General features: G+C 40.9%; 1 protein-coding gene across 2 annotated transcripts in view; it reads right to left on the reverse strand.

Moving 5' to 3' along the window:
• vps50 (VPS50 EARP/GARPII complex subunit) overlaps positions 1-18,162 on the reverse strand; it is a 321,852-nt gene that overhangs the window by 143,168 nt on the left and 160,522 nt on the right. For both annotated transcript variants that reach the window (XM_068009984.1, XM_068009978.1), the window contains exons 10-12: positions 14,158-14,200; positions 9,304-9,402; positions 4,932-5,072 (exon numbers count right to left, since the gene is read on the reverse strand). In XM_068009984.1, coding sequence (XP_067866085.1) covers positions 4,932-5,072; positions 9,304-9,402; positions 14,158-14,200 — 283 coding nt within the window. The remainder of the gene's footprint in view (positions 1-4,931; positions 5,073-9,303; positions 9,403-14,157; positions 14,201-18,162) is intronic.

The raw sequence follows: 18,162 nt of genomic DNA on the forward strand, positions 1-18,162 counted from the left end.
GGGAACGCCATTGTCTACCATCCTCCAGTCTGAAAAACCACCAATTACTATGATTCGCTGTTTTCTGTCCTTAAGCCAATTTTTTTTTACCCAATTGGACACTGATCCACCTATTCCATGAAACTTAATTTTGTTAACCAGCCTTTATGTGGCACCTTATCAAACACTTTCTTAAAATCCATAAAAACATCTACAGCATGCCCTTCATAAATCTTCTCTGTTACGTCATCAAAGGTTTCAATTAGATTAGTCAAGCATGATCTGCCATTTACAAATCTGTGCTGGCTATCCTTAATTAACTCAAACCTCTCCAAGTGCCTGTTGATTTTTTTCCCTGATTATTGTTTCTAAAATCCTAAAATCACTGATGTTAAACTAACTGGTCTGCAGTTGCTCGGATTGTCCTTGCACCCTTTCTTGAATAAGAGTGTCATATTTGCCACTCTGCAATCCTCTGGCACCTCCCCCATATCCAAGGAAGATTGGAAGATTTTGGCAAGCCCTTCTGCTTTCTCCATCCCCACTTCCTTTAGCAACATGGGTTGCAAGTTATCCTGACCAGGTGGCTTATCTACCCTAAGCATAACCAGCCTTTTTAGAAACTCCTCCCTCTCAATTTTTACCCTATCCATTGCCTCGACTCTCTCTCTCTGCTCCTAACGATATTTTGTCAGATTCCACTTCCTTAGTGAACACTGATACAAAGTACTCAATTCAGTATATTAGCCTTGCCCTGTGCCTCTAAGCATATATTACCCTTGGTCCCTATTAGGCACCACCCCACCTCTAACTAAACATTTACAATTTACATGCCGGAAAATAATTTTTGGGTTCCCTTTTATGTTGATTGCCACGCTATTCTCATTTTCTCTCTTTGCCAGTCTTATTTTCCTCCTCACCTCCCCTCTCAACTTAATGTATATGGCCTGGTTCTCATTTGAATAATTTACCTGACATGTATCATTCACCTTTGTTTTTGTTTCCCTCGCCATCCAAAGAGCCCCAATACTGGTTCCCTTACCTTTTGCCCTTGTTGGAATGTACCTAGCCTCTAAGTGAAGCATCTCTTCCTTCAAGATAACCCATTGTTCCGATACAGCTCTTCCCGTCAGTTGTTGGTTCCATTCTACCCTGGCTAGATCCCTTCTCATCGCATTGAAATTAGCCCTCTTACAATCTAGACATTCTACCTTATATTGTACCTTGCTTTTCTACATTACTAGTCTAAAGCTTATGATACGACGATCACTTCTTAACCAAGTGCTCCCCGGCAGACACTTGGCCCACCTCACTTCCCAGCTATGCCTCCTTTCGAGTTGGGCTGAGAACATAATGGTCAAGGCAGTTCTTCTGAACACATCTGAGAAATTACGCCCCTCTTACAATTTACTCTAAAATTATCCCAAATTGCTATTTGGGAATTAAATAAACCTGGTTCCAAACTGTTTTGGAGCACTGGTGGAATACCAAGTCTGGAATATTTAACACAACTGAATCATCCAACCACTGATTCAACTGGCATTTTAAATCAACCAGTGTAAATGCGCTGAGCCTTCATCGGAAGATGGGATGGTGAAGTTTGGTGTTTTTTTCCTGAATTGTTGAACATTGCATGTTTATATTAGAAATTACATTTTTAGGGGCATATAATGGAGTGGCTGAAGAACTATCTTGGTGACTAAATCTATCAGAAAACATGTCTGTTGCAATGTGATTGAGTAAAAAATATGCAATCTGAGGAGATAAAAGAGTTGAGGAACAACAATTTATGTAACATGGTTGGTGCGGTAACAAAAGTACAAAATAAAGAGCAAGTCAAAGCATTTGCTGTTTTACAATATGTGCTTACTAAGCTACAACAGCATGCACCTCTTATGTTCCGAGCAGAGAAGTGTCCCCCCACCAGTTTCTCTCCCTCTCTCCTTTCCCCCTGCCCAAGCCCAAAATGTTTCTTAGCCCTCCATTTCAACAGGGTTTTCCAACTGCAATGTTTTTTCACCCTCCACTTGAGCTTTTCTTCATGAGCAATGCCACAGGATATCAAATTCATATGATTTATTTCATAAAATTCATACTGTTTAGTTAGTATTGAACACAATGCCAAAGCATAAACACTATTTATGTTTAAACACTTCCTGCATTTATAAAACTGAAATACCATAGCTTCTATTTGCGTGAGTTACCAACACATATTACAAATATAGATTAAATGGAACAACAACAGAACTAAGCTCTTGCAGGCCTCAATATCAAAATGGCATGATGCCAAAAACATGCCCTGAGCTTACAATGATGAGAAAAGGTCATTTTAAATCACTCTTCAAATGACTAGTCATTAACTCAGGTATCGACTGTTACATCCCAAGGTGCTTCACAGGAATGTTATCAAACAAAATTTGACACCTCATCACATAAGGAGACATTCAGGTAGATGAACAAAAGCTTGGTCATAGAGGTAGGTTTTAAGAAGCATCTTAAAAGGGAAAAGAGCGAGGTAGAGAGGCGTGAAGGCTGAAGGAGGGAATTCCAGAGTTTAGGGCCTTGGCAACTGAAAGCAAGGCCGCCAATGGTGGAGCAATTAAAATTGGTCATTTTCAGGTTAGCAAACTGTAACTAGTGGAGTGCCACAGGGATCAGTGCCGGGGCCTCGACTATTTACAATCTATTTATGTCTTGGATAAAGGGATCGGTGTATTATAACCAAATTTGCTGATGATGCAAAGATAGGTGGGAAAGCAAATTGTGAGGACACAAAGAGTCTGCAAAGGGATATATATAGGCTAAGTGAGTGGGCAAAAATTTGGAAGATAGAGTATATGATGTGGGAAAATGTGTGGTTATCCACTTTGGTAGGAAGAACAAAAAAGCAAAATATTAAAATGGAGAGACACTAGAATACTGCAGCAGAGGGATCTTGGTGTCTTTGTACATAAATCACAAAAAGTCACATCATGTAATTAGGAAGGCAAATGGAACTTGCCTTTGCTGTAAGGGGGATGAAGTATAAAAGTAGGGAAGTCTTGCTACAACTGAACAGGGCTTTAGCGAGACTGCACCTAGAGTACTGCGTACAGTTTTCATCTCCTTATCTAAGGAGGGATATACTTGCATTGTAGACAGTTCAGAGAAGGTTCACTAGGTTGATTCTGGGAATGAAGGGGTTGTCTTATGAGGAAAGGTTGAACCGGTTGAGCTTATGCTTGTTGGAGTTTCGAAGAATGAGAGGCGATCTCATTGAGACATAGGATTCTGAGGGGACTTGACGGTAGACACTGAGAGGATATTTCCCTTCATGACGGAAGCTAGAACTGGGGACACAATTTCAAATTAAGGGGTCTGCCATTTAAGATGAAAATGAGGAGGAATTTTTTCTTTCAGAGGATCGTTAATCTTTGGATTTCTCTACTCCAGAGAACAGTGGAGACTGGTTATTGTATATATTCAAGGCTGAGCTACACAGATTTTTTTTTTATCTATAAGGGAGACTAGGGTTATGCAAGGCAGGCAGGAAAGTGTAGTTGAGGCCACAATCAGGTCAGCCATGATCTTATTGAATGGTGGAGCAGACCCAAGGGGGCGAGTGGTCTACTCCTGCTCCTATTTCTTATGTTCTTTTGTGCAATGGCCAGAATTGAAGTGCAAAAAACTCGGAGGGTTGTAGGGCTGCTGGAAGTTAGAGAAAGAGACGGGTGAGGGCCATGGAGGGTTTTGAAAACAAGGATGAGAATTTTAAAATAGAAGCGTTGCTTAAACAGGAGCCTATATAGATCAGCTCAGCAACTACAGAAATAATGGGTGAATGGGACTTGGTGCGAGTTAGGATATGGGCAGCAGTTTTGGATGACCTCAAGTTTACAGAGGGTGGAAGACAGGAGGCCATCCAGGAATGAGTTGGAATAGTCAAGTCTAGAGTTAACAAAAGCTCAAATGAGAGTTTCAGCACCAGATGAGCTGAGGCAGAGGTGGAATCAGGTGATGTTACAGAGGGGGAAAGAGACAGTTTTACTGATGGTGCAGATATGTGGTCCGAAGCTCATCTTGGGATCAAATATGACACCAAAGTTGCTAACAGTCTGTTTCAGCCCCAGACAGCTATCAGGGAGAGGGATGGAGTCAGTAGCTAGGTAACAGAGTTTGAAGCAGAAACCAAAGACAATGTTACAATATTCACGATATTTAGTAGAAAATTTCTGCTCATCCGCTACTGGATGTCAGACAATTTAAAGACAGTGGAGGGATCGAGAGAATGGTGGTGAGGTAGAGCTGGGTGTCATCACGTACATGTGAAAACTAACGCTGTGCTTCTGGATGATGTTGTCAAGGGACAGCATGTCGATGAGAAATAGGAGGGGGCCAAGGATAGATCCTCAGAGGACACCAGAGGTAACTGCGTGGGCGCGGGAAGAGAAGCCATTGCATATGATTCTCTGGCTTCCACTGCATAGACAAGAATGGAACCAGCTGAGTGCAGTCCCATCCAGCTGGAACAAGAAATAAAGCAATTTTTTCATGAGAAATAAAAATGGCAACAAGGTGCAATGTGATCCACAACAGATTGGCAGAAGGTGAATTCTCAACTGCTTTCTCTCACATGACTAGCTTTAAATGACAACAAACAACTCGAAGAGAAGATGCAAATAAACCCAATTCACTCCTGATCAGTTACACAGCAACACTGGTTAATCAATAAATTGCCATCTCACCATTCCAGGACATTACATGACAAAAGTGGAGCAATTAAAGTCAAGAATGCACATAAGACCAGATTTAGAGGAGTGCAGATAGCTTGGAGGGTTGTGGGGCCGGAGGAGATTACAGAGAAAGGGAGGTGCGAGGCCATGGAGGGATTTGGAAACAAACTTAAACATATACATAAAGTGCTACCTGTCCAAGGGAAGCCACACTGTATAATAAGATAACAAAATACATACCGTGCAAAGATCCTTATATTGGAGCTTCTGAAATTTGGTGTCAGAATTTCCTGCACACAACTCCACGTATCCAAGGACAACCTGGAACACTGTGTTATGGATCGCCTGAGTGAAGTGCATGTGTAACTGGTCCATTGCAGTCTACAGAACATTTTTTAAAAATAGGTTTTGAAACACATACTGTAATAGCAACAAATGAAAAGTCTGATTAGGAATCAACATTTCAGGAAGGTTTTTAAAAAATCTTTTCAATTTAGAGAAAACTCTTTCCTTCAACTCAGCTGAAAAGTATTCTGATGAAAGGGAATTGTCCTGTTCTCAATTAATAGTAGTAGAATCAATATTCTCCAGAACAAACCAGCAATTTAAACAACAAAATCTCAAAAAACCATTGCTTTTTAAAATACATTTCCAGTGTAAAAACAAAAGCAAGACCCTTCTCCTTAAGTAACAGGGGAAAAACAGAACACTTATCCTGATCTACTCTCATGCGCATCTTATTCGACTGTTAGAGTTGTATTCACAGCAGTTTAGGAGCAAATAACTTGTCCATTCTACTAGCTACAGTGAATCTGTCACTGAAGAATGTAAACCTTCTCATTTGGCACAAGATAATCTTACTTTGGAAACATTTCAGAATGAAGATGCATTTTCTAAGCATGTCGGACACCCAGCTAATCAGAAATTGCCATGCAACCATATTTCTAATGACAATGTTAAGACCTGAAAACATTTGGCTTCATATTTTATCTCCATATCAAAGATGGAGAGCAAGTTCTGTGCAGACATTGCGCTGGATATAGACAAAAAAAGATGCATTATGGGGTCCAGCAGGCATTGCGAATTAGTCCAGATCTGACTAAATTAACACTAGGTTGTTCAAATATATTATTCTAATGACTGCAAGGCCTCCAAAAGAATTAATTCAACAAGCATTCACTGAAATTTCAAGTAAGCACAAAATCGTCCACTGCGCTAAATCAGCCATAATTCACTATTAAATGGTAGTCTCACGCATCAGGCTATAGGATGACTAATGTGGGAAATGATAATGGTCATTGTTCTCTGCTTGTATTTTAGTCTCATTGTAAAAGAAGTGGATATTCTTTGAAATATTATATACGTATCGAAAAGAAGAAAAATGTTCAATTTCTGGAAAGTATCTCTCAACCTCAAGTCCGGCAAAATTGCTCCCTTCCTGCCCTTTGCTTTTTTTAACCAGATCATTGCTGCCTGTATAACAATCTATTTGAGCTATTTCTTTAAATAGCAAATTGTAAAATTGTGCTCCATTCTCAGAAAATTGAGCAAATTGAGTGCCTTTGACATAGTTGACCACAGCATCCTCTTCCAATGTCTCTCCAGTGTCGTCCAGCTGGATGGAACTGATCTCACCTGGTTCAATTCTCATCTAATTGCCAGAGTATCACTTGCAATGGCTTCTCTTCCTGCTCTGACACCATTACCTCTGGTATTCCCCAAGCATGTATCCTTGCCCCCCTCCCCCCATTGCTCATCTACATGATGCCACTCAGCGACATCATCCGAAAGCAGTGTTAGTTTTAACATGTATGCTGACGACACTCTGCTCTACCTCACAACTAGCTCTCTCAACTCCTCCACTGTTGCTAAGTTATTAGATTGTTTACCCAACATCTAGTACTGGATCAACAGAAATTTCCTCCAATTAACTATTGAGAAGACTGAAATAATTACCCAACAAAACTTGGGTAAGATGTTTACAGAGAAGTGACAGGTCAAGATTTATATAAGTCAGGAGGCTTGTCCCTTGCAACATTTGTTTATGTTTTCGCTTTGGACAGTGCATTGGAATATGGACAATCGCTTGAAAAGATAGTTGTAGAAAACTGGCCAAGAAAAACAAACCACCCCAACTCAGTCTGTTCCAGCTCTCTGGAAAATGCCTGCCAATTTTCCATCTCTCGAGGAGCTGAAAAGAAAGTGTAAAAAGCAGACTGAAATGGTGGCTGCATTTCTCCTGTAAGGCCTGTGTCTGAAACCTCTGCTACTACATTTCCTGGAAGCCTACCCAAGCTGATCTTCAACATGGCCTGAGAAGAACAGTTCTAGGAAGACCACAGTGACAGCCATCTATACGCATTTGGGACGCCAAACTAAAACAAAGGGCATCTTTCCATATCTTCTCTTTCTTATTCAAGATTTAGCAAGTATTAAACCCAAGTGTTTGTCTTTTTTTTTGTAACAGAGCTCTAAAACACAAATCCCTTTATTTTTCTGGTTAACCAGTGTGAGAGTGAGAGGGGCTAAAGTAAAAGGGGAACTTGAATATTTCAATCTGTGTGTTTATGCTTTACTTTATTACTGGTTAAGACTTGTTTTATAATAAACTGATAATTGTATTGTTTATTGAAGAAACCCAGTTGCTGTGATTTATTCCGGAATAAAAATGGAGTCTATGATTGACCATATCAGTAAATGGGAAAACATTTAAATATATGTTGTGACCCATGGATAAGTGGAACTAGAATCAACAGTGCACTCCTCCCGCCTTGGTCATAACATCCTTTAATAGATTGCTTAAAACCTACCGCTTTGACCAAGCATTTGGTCATCAGACCGAATGTCTTCTTACGAAGCTCAGTGTGATATTTTGCTTCTGTTTTAAAAACGATCCTGTGAAATGCCGTGGGACATTTTATTACGTTAAAGGTGCTATATGAATGTGCTGCTGCTGGTGATGGTGCTGTGCTCAATATAAATATCAAGTAAGCCATGGAGTGCACGTGTCAATGTTTCCATTAATTAAACTTTGTCCACTCAGCAACAGGAGGTTTCCTATTCTGCTGTTAAGGTTCATCCAATTTTAGAATGATCACATTCTCAAAGTGAAGCTTTTGCTATCAGGTGTCCAAAAGTGAAATATAACAGGGGCTTTCTATGTGATGCCAACTGCTCACCCCGTCCTCTGACTCTTTCTTATCCCCATCCCCTTCCTTCAAGCCTCTAAACTTGCATTACATGCCCCTCCCACTGACCACGTCTTCAAACCAGCTCCACAGTTTGCCACCACCCCACCCCCCAATCCTCTAATTATTTCTACATTCCCTTCCTCCTCCCCCAACCAGCTCCGGTTTCTAACTCTCCTTCAGCTTATATCCTTGTTCTAACCTTCCCTTCCTTCCTTTCCTCCAACAATATCTTCCTCACACTCTCACGCACTGTGAACTCTTCTATCCATCAGCATAGCAGTGCTCCCTCAGTGTAGGTTCCTTCTATTTCTGTAGCTTTTCAGGTTCTGAAAGGGAGCCTTCCATCAATAGCTCTACATACTCTGAAGAAGCTAGCAATTCTGCACAAATTTAGTGTCCACTACCTTGCTCAACTACACACAATATAAATTTAATTAACTCCCTGCCCTCTGGAAAGGGCATCATTCACTCTTCATTACCCTCCCTCATTGCTCCTTCACTAACCCTGCACAGAACCCCCCCGAATGCTGGGAAGGATCCAGACACAAAAGTTGAGAGCCATGGCCACCTTTCATTTCCACTGTCAAGGCTCTACAGCATGCTACATGCTTCAAATCATCTCAAAGCAAGTCGCACAATCAGCCAATAACATCCTTTGTGAAACTCAGGAGCCACATCGTCAGCTCCTCAGACATTTCCTGTAATGTCAGTCTAGATTTGTATATCCTCTGAGCTGGCTACCTGCAAATGAAGTGCTGCTTCCTCCTGTGGTATTTCACTCTCAATGCCTCCTGTTCCTAGTTCTCTTCCACCTCCTCCAATATAACAAAGCATGACTAGAGCCATAAAATTCTCATTTATGTTTTTAAAAAATCAGCTGCAAAATGGCTTTTTGCAGGAGGAAATGCTGGAGGTTTCAATTCTCTGCAGGCCAGCTGATCTGCACTTGCTTCATGTGAACGCTAATGCTTGAGTGCCTGAAAATTTGTCTCAATGTTTCGGAGGATTTACGCCAAAGACTTGGAGGTGATAGGTAAATTGGCCATTGTAAATTGCCCCTAGTGTAGGTAGGGAGTAGGGAATATGGGATTACTGTAGGGTTAGTATAAATGGGTGGTTGTTGGTCAGCACAGACTCGGTGGGCCGAAGGGCCTGTTTCAGTGCTGTATCTCTAAAAAAAAAAATCAGCATTTTGCAGTCTCCATTAAAGCAGGCCACTGATTTTTATTTTTTAATAAGTGTGAAAAATTAAATGAAACACTGTCCAGTTTTGAAAACTATATCACTTGCAACATCATACTAAATTGTACAAACTATCAGGACTTTATAAACACTGAACTCTATGGTATAAGGTAAATGCCATAAAGTCAAAGGATACAGGATATTTAAAAAAAACAAACGCAACATTAAATTGTATTTACCTGAGTTTTTCCCAGCAGCCTGTATGCTAGCTGGACCTTGGTATAATGACCGATTTCAAAGTGCTTGCACGTTTTTGACAGTGCCACATCTAATTGTTCCTAGATTTTAAAAAAACAAGCAATACAATACTGAGCATCAAAGTTTGTACATCAGTGAATCATTTTATTTAAGGTAAGCAGGTCAGAAACATTGCACAAAAAAAATCATATTTTAGCTTTCAATTGCCTAAAAAAAGAGTTTAAAAATTATTCAACAGAGAATCTCCACAGCTTTCATTTGTAATCACGAAACAATTGGAATAAATAAAATGGATGTGCAAAAATCCCATAACTATTTATCCTGTGCTGATAAGCATTTCTGCTAAATTCCAAAGCTCAATAAGTAATAACTAACTTACTTCAGCATAACACCAGTTTAATAACGCAAGCAACTTTTTAAAGGCTTATTTCCAAATGCGTGTTTCAAAAAGTTAACCAAAAAAAAAACAAGCAAGTTGAGAGCAAATTCACCAAAAAGGATTCAGGTGAAATGAAAAGTAGGGGCCATCATATTTTAAGAAATGGGAAAATAACACAGGGCAGGAACAACCAATTTTTAATGTGAATGCTAAAAAAAGAATTTGTAGCTTCCAGGAAGACCATAAATCCTTTCATCTCCCATGATGCAGCAAAATGATCCATCTCGACCTCCTCCTGAGATCCCCAGCATCACAGATGCCAGTCCTCAAACCAATCCGATTCACTACACGATATCAAGAAACGATTGAAGGCACTGCACACTGCAATAACTATGGGCCCTGACAACATTTCGGCCATAGTACAGAAGACATGTGCTCAAGAACTAGCCACGCCCCTAGACAAGCGTACAGCGACAACACTGGCATCTAACCTGGCAATGTGGAAAATTGCCCAATTACGTCCTGTACACAAAAAGCAGGAGAAATCCAGCCAATTACCGCCCTATCAGTCGACTCTCGATCATCAAAGTGATGGAAGATGTCGTCAACAGTGCCATCAAGCTGCACTTATTCAGCAATAACCTGCTCACTGACGCTCAGTTTGGGTTCCACCAGGGCCACTCAGCTCCTGACTTCATTACAGCCTTTGTCCAAACATGGACAAAACAGCTGAACTCCAGAGGTGAGGTGAGAGTGACTGCCCTTGACGTCAAGGCAGCATTTGACCAAGTATGACATCAAGGAGCCCTAGCAAAACTGAAGTCAATGGGAAGCGGGGGGAAACTCTCAGCTGGTTGGCGTCATACCTAGAGCAAAGGAAGATGGTTGTGGTTATTGCAGGTCAATCATCTCAGCTCCAGGACATCATTGCAGGAGTTCCTCAGGGTAGTGTCCTAGGCCCAAACATCTTCAGCTGTTCATCAATGACCTTCCCTCCATCATTGGATCAGAAGTGGGAATGTTCACTGATGATTGCACAATGTTCAGCACCATTTGCGATTGCTCAGATAATGAAGCAGCCCATGTCCAGATGCAGCAAGACCTGGACAATATCCAGGCTTGGGCTGATAAGTGGCAAGTAAATTTCGCGGCACACAAGCACCAGACAATGGCCATCTCAAACAAGATAGAATCTAACCATCTCCCCTTGATGTTTCAGTGGCATTACCATCACTGAATTCCCCACTAACAACATCCTGGGGGTCATCATTGACCAGAAACTGAACTGGACTAGCTACATAAATATTTTTTTTTCTTTGGCCTCCTTATCTCGAGTCAGCGCCTGGAGTGGCTATAAAGGCCAATTCTAGAGTGACAGACTCTTCCACAGGTGCTGCAGAAAAATTTGTTTGTCAGGGCTGTTACACAGTTGGCTCTCCCCTTGCGCTTCTGTCTTTTTTCCTGCCAACTGCTAAGTCTGTTCGACTCGCCACACTTTATCCCCGCCTTTATGGCTGCCCGCCAGTTCTGGCGATCGCTGGCAACTGACTCCCATGACTTGTGATCAATGTCACAGGACTTCATGTCGCGTTTGCAGACGTCTTTAAAGCGAAGACATGGACGGCCGGTGGGTCTGATACCAGTGGCGAGCTCGCTGCACAATGTGTCTTTGGGGATCCTGCCATCTTCCATGCGGTTCACATGGCCAAGCCATCTCAAGCGCCGCTGACTCAGTAGTGTGTATATGCTGGGGATGTTGGCCGCCTCGGGGACTTCTGTGTTGGAGATACGGTCCCGCCACCTGATGCCAAGTATTCTCCGGAGGCAGCGAAAATGGAATGAATTGAGACGTCGTTCTTGGCTGATATACGTTGTCCAGGCCTCGCTGCCATAGAGCAAGGTACTGAGGACACAGGCTTGGTACACTCGGACTTTTGTGTTCGTGTCAGTGCGCCATTTTCCCACACTCTCTTGGCCAGTCTGGACATAGCAGTGGAAGCCTTTCCCATGCGCTTGTTGATTTCTGCATCAAGAGACAGGTTACTGGTGATAGTTGAGCCTAGGTAGGTGAACTCTTAAACCACTTCCAGAGCGTGGTCGCCGATATTGATGGATGGAGCATTTCTGACGTCCTGTCCCATGATGTTCGTTTTCTTGAAGCTGATGGTTAGGCCAAATTCGTTGCAGGCAGCCTCAAACCTGTCGATGAGACTCTGCAGACACTCTTCAGTGTGAGATGTTAAAGCAGCATCGTCAGCAAAGAGGAGTTCCCTGATGAGGACTTTCCGTACTTGGACTTTGCTCTTAGATGGGCAAGGTTGAACAACCTGCCCCCTGATCTTGTGTGGAGGAAAATTCTTTCTTCTGAAGACTTGAACGCATGTGCGTGCAACAGGGTGAAGAAAATCCCAAACAGTGTGGGTGCGAGAACACAGCCCTGTTTCACGTCACTCAGGATAGGAAAGGGGTCTGATGAGGTGCCGCTATGCTGAATTGTGCCTTTCATATTGTCATGGAATGAGGTGATGATACTCAGTAGCTTTGGTGGACATCCAATCTTTTCTAGTAGTCTGAAGAGACCACATCTGCTGACGAGGTCAAAGGCTTTGGTGAGATCAATGAAAGCAATGTAGAGGGGCATCTGTTGTTCGAGGCATTTCTCCTGTATCTGACGAAGGGAGAACAGCATGTCAATGGTCGATCTCTTTGCACGAAAGCCACACTGTGCCTCAGGGTAGACGCGCTCGGCCAGTTTCTGGAGCCTGTTTAAAGCAACTCGAGCAACGACTTTCCCCACTATGCAGAGCAGGGAGCTTCCACAGCAGTTGTTGCAGTCACCGCGGTCACCTTTGTTTTTATAGAGGGTGATGATATTGGCATCGCGCATGTCCTGAGGTACTGCTCCCTCGTCCCAGCACAGGCAAAGCAGTTCATGTAGTGCTGAGAGTATAGCAGGCTTGGCACTCTTGATTATTTCAGGGGTAATGCTGTCCTTCCCAGGGGCTTTTCTGCTGAAACTGAGACCAGAAACTGAACTGGACCAGCTACATAAATATACTGTGGCTAAAAGAGCAGGTCAGAGGCTGGGAATTCTGTAGCGTGTAACTCACCTCCTGACTCCCTAATGCCTGTCCACCATCTACAAGGCGCAAGTTCGGAGTGTGATGGAATACTCTCCAATTACCTGGATGGGTGTAGCTCCAACAACACTCAAGAAGCTCAAAGCCATCCAGGACAAAGCAGCCTGCCTGATTGGCACCCCATCTACCACCTTCAACATTCACTCCCTTCAACATCAACACACAGTGACAGCAGTACGTACCATCTACAAGATGCACTGCAGCAACTCATCAAGGCTCCTTCGACAGCACCTTTCACCTAGAAGGACAAGGGCAGCAGATGCATGGGGACACCATCACCTGCAAGTTCCCCCCCAAGCCACACACCATCCTGACTTGGAACGATATCGCCGTTCCTTCACTGTTGCTGGGTCAAAATCCTGGAACTCCCTTCCTAACAGTGTTGCTGGTGTGCCTACCCCATATGGACTGCAGTGGTTCAAGACGGCAGCTCACCACCACCTTTTCAAGGGCAATAAATGCTGGCCAAGCCAGCAATGCCCACATCCCATGAGCAAATAAAAATAAACAGAGACTCAATGTGTGCTTCTGGTGAAGATCATTCCTGACTTTTTATTGGTGTAATATCAAAAACTGGAACAAACCATTGCCAATTCTGAGTGATATCAGAACAAGGACTCATCAGAAGTAGAGCTTCATTATTCAAGTGGGGTGTGGGAAGGGAAGCAGTAGAATTGTTGATCAACATAGGCATTGTATGAAGCCAAATTCTAAGAGTGTCTCAGTAAGTTTAGCAACAAAAATCTAAAAAAATGTTGAGATAAAAATTTATTAAACTTAAACTATTACAAACTTATTAAACTTTATTGCAGCCTGGTTTACTGAAGCATTTTAAACGTTTAACTAATCAACATGGGGTTGCACAGTGGCGCAGTGGTTAGCACCGCAGCCTCACAGCTCCAGCGACCCGGGTTCAATTCTGGGTACTACCTGTGTGGAGTTTGCAAGTTCTCCCTGTGTCTGCGTGGGTTTTCTCCGGGTGCTCCGGTTTCCTCCCACAAGCCAAAAGACTTGCAGGTTGGTAGGTAAATTGGCTATTATAAATTGCCCCTAGTATAGGTAGGTGGTAGGGAAATATAGGGACAGGTGGGGATGTGGTAGGAATATGGGATTAGTGTAGGATTAGTATAAATGGGTGGTTGATGGTCGGCACAGACTCGGTGGGCCGAAGGGCCTGTTTCAGTGCTGTATCTCTAAACTAAAAAAAAACTAAACATGAGTTAATGGATAAGTGCAACCTTTGGGGAACAGCTTGTATTCCTACATTCAGTTTTTTAATGATGCTTGATAAAAAACAGTTTACTTAAAATCCTCACCTCAATTTGTTCCAATGTATCCTGTAATTTTGAATTCAGTTCACTTAAAAAAAAAAAGAGAAAATTGTTAGCTTAATTAGTGCATAAAGAAAAACTATGAATGCCATCTCATTAAGTTATTAGCCAGACTATCTAAATATATTACTCTTCCCTCACCCATAATGTTGAAAGACTCAAAAAACCTAATGGCAAATTCTGAAATGCTTTGGCCTGAATTTCAGTCAGCGATGATGCTTGCTGCTGACCTCAAAGGAAGCTGCCCACAAAAATCTAGCAATCTCTGTAGCATGGATTTCCCCTTTCCCAACATCATTTTGAATCTGGTGGCAAGTCAAGGGTATCTCCAGACAAGACTAATGTCATTAAGCAGGGTTAATGGCCAATCACATGTAAGCATTCTTACAGACAGCAAACCAAGTAGTAAAATGCACTCAATTTTTCACTTAAGTAAAATTTTATAGAGAGCAAAATAAATAACACTTGATTAAGGTAGAATCTGAAATATCAAGCTTCTGTTTAAAGATTTTAAAATGTGAATTTTATCATAATGAAGAAATCTGACATTCCACAAATATAAAATTATTTTTTCAGGCACCTTGAGGCTGTTCAGCAGTCATTATGAAGTGAGCTCACTGTTTAAAGCCCAATTACACCTTATTCTACAAAGTGCAACCTTTTCAAGGGTTTTTACAGTGAGACATAAAAAGGCAAGTTTTCATCAATTCAGTGATTTCTACTTGATTGCAATCTGGGGGGCGTTCAACAGCACACCTTTCATAGGTGGACCCTTGAAATGAAATGATCGGCACAAAATTTTACATGTCGTTTGATCCTTGGGACTAAACGAAAGAGTTAAGTGTCTTGAACCTTTGCCTACAATCTAGTAATGCAATCCTGCTTCAAGCAGCTATGCTAAAGGTCAGTCTTGTTCTTTAAGGCACAAGTTCATTTATTATAAAATGATTTTAACAAAACTAATAGCTGTATTGAACATAAAAAGAATCAATCTATTTCAACAAGCATGAAGTTGAGGCTACAAAAGTAAATTCTGTCAATTACATCCATCTTTTCAAATTTGTAGTGTAATTTTCGTCAAATAAATTTATACAAATATATCTAAAATATTTGACTCATTTTAGGTTCAAACTCCTTAGTAATTTGAATGATGAAAACATTCCTAACAGTTGAGTTGGCACATTTCCTGTACATAGAGATTTAAAAAATTAAACGTGTTATACATATTATTTTCCACGTCACAGGAATGGTCTCAAAGTCAAATTTGTAGCATTCAGAATGTTACAGAAAACTTGACACCCGATAGAAGTAAAATCCTCATCTCTATCAAACAGAAGAAATGGTCTGAAAAGGGAAAAAGCCCTTCCACATATTCAGATTAATTTCTACAAACTGGGTTTCCTCTGTCTTCAGTGAACTAACTTTGAAATCTCTGCTCCATTTTGAGCAAGTTATTCACGAACAAGCAACAGAAAATATTATTAGAACTATATAAACACTGACAAAAGTAGAAAAAGCCATATGGTCCATTGCATCCACTTGTTCCATTTGTTGCGATTGGATCATATATCATTTGGGCTTTTCAATCTCGTCATTTGAGGTATCTGAAGAACAGATACATCTGGGAACATAACTGTGAAATGTCTCCCTAGACACTCAAGAAGATTAAGAAAAAAAGCCAAAATATCAGAGAAAGTATGATCTATAATTCCATTGTGGTTGCATTTCGATGGGATAGACTCGTGATCCTTGCCCGCTGCCATTAGGCAAACATATTATCGTTTATTAAAATTATTTGTTAATACACAAGATACCTGTATTTTTCACCCTCATCATATCAAAAACAAAGAAAAAACTTTGCCAAAACACTTATGGAAACAACTCCCTTTTATACCTAAACTGCTATTGTTTTTCTACTCCCAATGATGGTTTTGTCATTTTCTTCCATTCAGATTTTCATTTTGGGGAAATTGTTGTTGAAAGCTATGGAGGGACAGAACAATCAGACCAAACTGATAAAATAACAGTGACATAACAGGTTGAACTACTACTTTGTTTGGCCGTTGCTTTTATGGTAAATAGTATCATGGTGCATGCATTTTTTGGTCTCATTGCATTTCAGCATCATCTTCAAAACAAATTCCTTGAAAGGATTGCAACTGCTCTTCTATCCTATGCAAACAGAACCTGAAAAATAGAATATTTTTTCTACACTATAAAAGAAATATTACTGTTGGATTCCTAACTCATCTTAAACAGAAGGAATTCTTGGATTATATTTTGGGCTTCTCTAATACGCTAGGCAAATAAATAGTCCAAATCGTACTGCTGGTATAAGGAAAATTGAAGTCACTGGCATTTTTAATTAAATGAAAATGGCTCAAAAATTGAAACCCAAGTTCCAGCTGTGCCATTCATGTACAATACAAGTTCTCAGTTATCCCATAGTGACGTTTTTTAGGTATTGGTCAATTGTGTTACCCAGTCAACTTGAATTGGGTCATGCAGGCCCCAAGAATGAGGCACACATTACTTCGCCACATGAACATTAAAACTTAAAATTGTTGCTGGGAAGAAAAGAGGGCCTATCACAAGGAATTGCCAGACCCCTCACCAGAAAGACTTTTTTCTGCATACAAGCAGATAGTGTTGGAACAAAGGAACCAGTCCCTGCTTCCCCAATACACAGAAGACCTGTTCAGACCAGTTTAGTCACATGACTAACTGGCAGTTCGAGTTTTTTTGAATTTGAACTTCCCACAGTGTTTTAAAACGCAGAAAGTGATTTGCTCCTGGACTGAAAAGACCTCTCGTTTGTGTGCTCTCATCTTGTTCTCACCAGCTTCGGAAGCCAGTGAAGATATATGAACCTCAAGACAGAAAGGTCTCCTACCGTGAACAAGGCTTATGAAGAATACTGGGCCCCAACGAAAAGCAAGAATACCTACAATCAAGGACTACAGCAAGCTCGAAGCACAATAACAAGAAATTCTTCCGATATTGCCTCAAACCTCTCCATTTTATTTTTCTTCTGCTATTTTCTGTCCCTGTTTGCATGTGCGTATCGCATATGCATGCTAACATGGGACACAGCGTGTATCCGCAAGTGTTAACCGAATTAGAGTTCAAGTTTAAGGTTTAATAAATTTCATTTTTCTTCTTTAAACCTAAGAAAGCTTGTTATTGCTCATTTTTTAGCCTTATAATTGGAAAGGTGATGATCAAGACTTCACCAAGTGGGAGCTCAAAACACAGTGTGTTTAAAACATAAAGCCTGCGAGAATAAGACCAGGTGAAGGCTGAAAGAGACCCCGAGACAACCTTCTGACCTGGTTCTCACATTCACATTTCAGTGAAATTTTATATTTCTAGGATTGGCACTCAGGACATCAGAGATTACTTCAGAGGATGAGAAAGAAACATTGCTGCATGCATGTGCTTTAGAGCACTTTCAGTGATTTAGTTCATAGGATCAGCATTGTTCAGCTGAAGACAGAAGCTATATCAGAAAAACCTCAAATTTTTTTTTTCAAGAAAGTAACTTAATTTAAAAGTTATATAACAAATCTTGGGAGGAAACAAAGTGTCTAAAATTCACCCCTAGTATGCCACTAATTAAATCACTCATTCAGCAGTACAAAAATCAACATGACAAGACTACTTCCCAAACCAGATTTATGGCCTAATAGGGAAATGAACTTCAAAATTTCTTCTGTAAATCATAACGTCAATTAACAAAATTCACAGCGCCCCATTTATTATTAAATAATGGTGATTTGGTAGCATGGCTAAGAGACAGCTGAAGAACAAAGTAGAGCCTAGTAAATAAAGTATTAAGTTTAAGTAAGTTTTGTCTCTCATCCAGCAAGCTGTGCAGGTAAAATAGAATACTAAAGGCATAAAGTTTTATCAACTCTTTAGCCTTCAGATGCATTTGACTGATGGGACGACTACTGAAGAGAATGGTAAGGGTCTAATGTGAGAAGACAA

This window comes from Heterodontus francisci, chromosome 2 (assembly GCF_036365525.1).
Source record: "Heterodontus francisci isolate sHetFra1 chromosome 2, sHetFra1.hap1, whole genome shotgun sequence".
In the NCBI taxonomy this organism is placed as follows: domain Eukaryota; kingdom Metazoa; phylum Chordata; class Chondrichthyes; order Heterodontiformes; family Heterodontidae; genus Heterodontus; species Heterodontus francisci.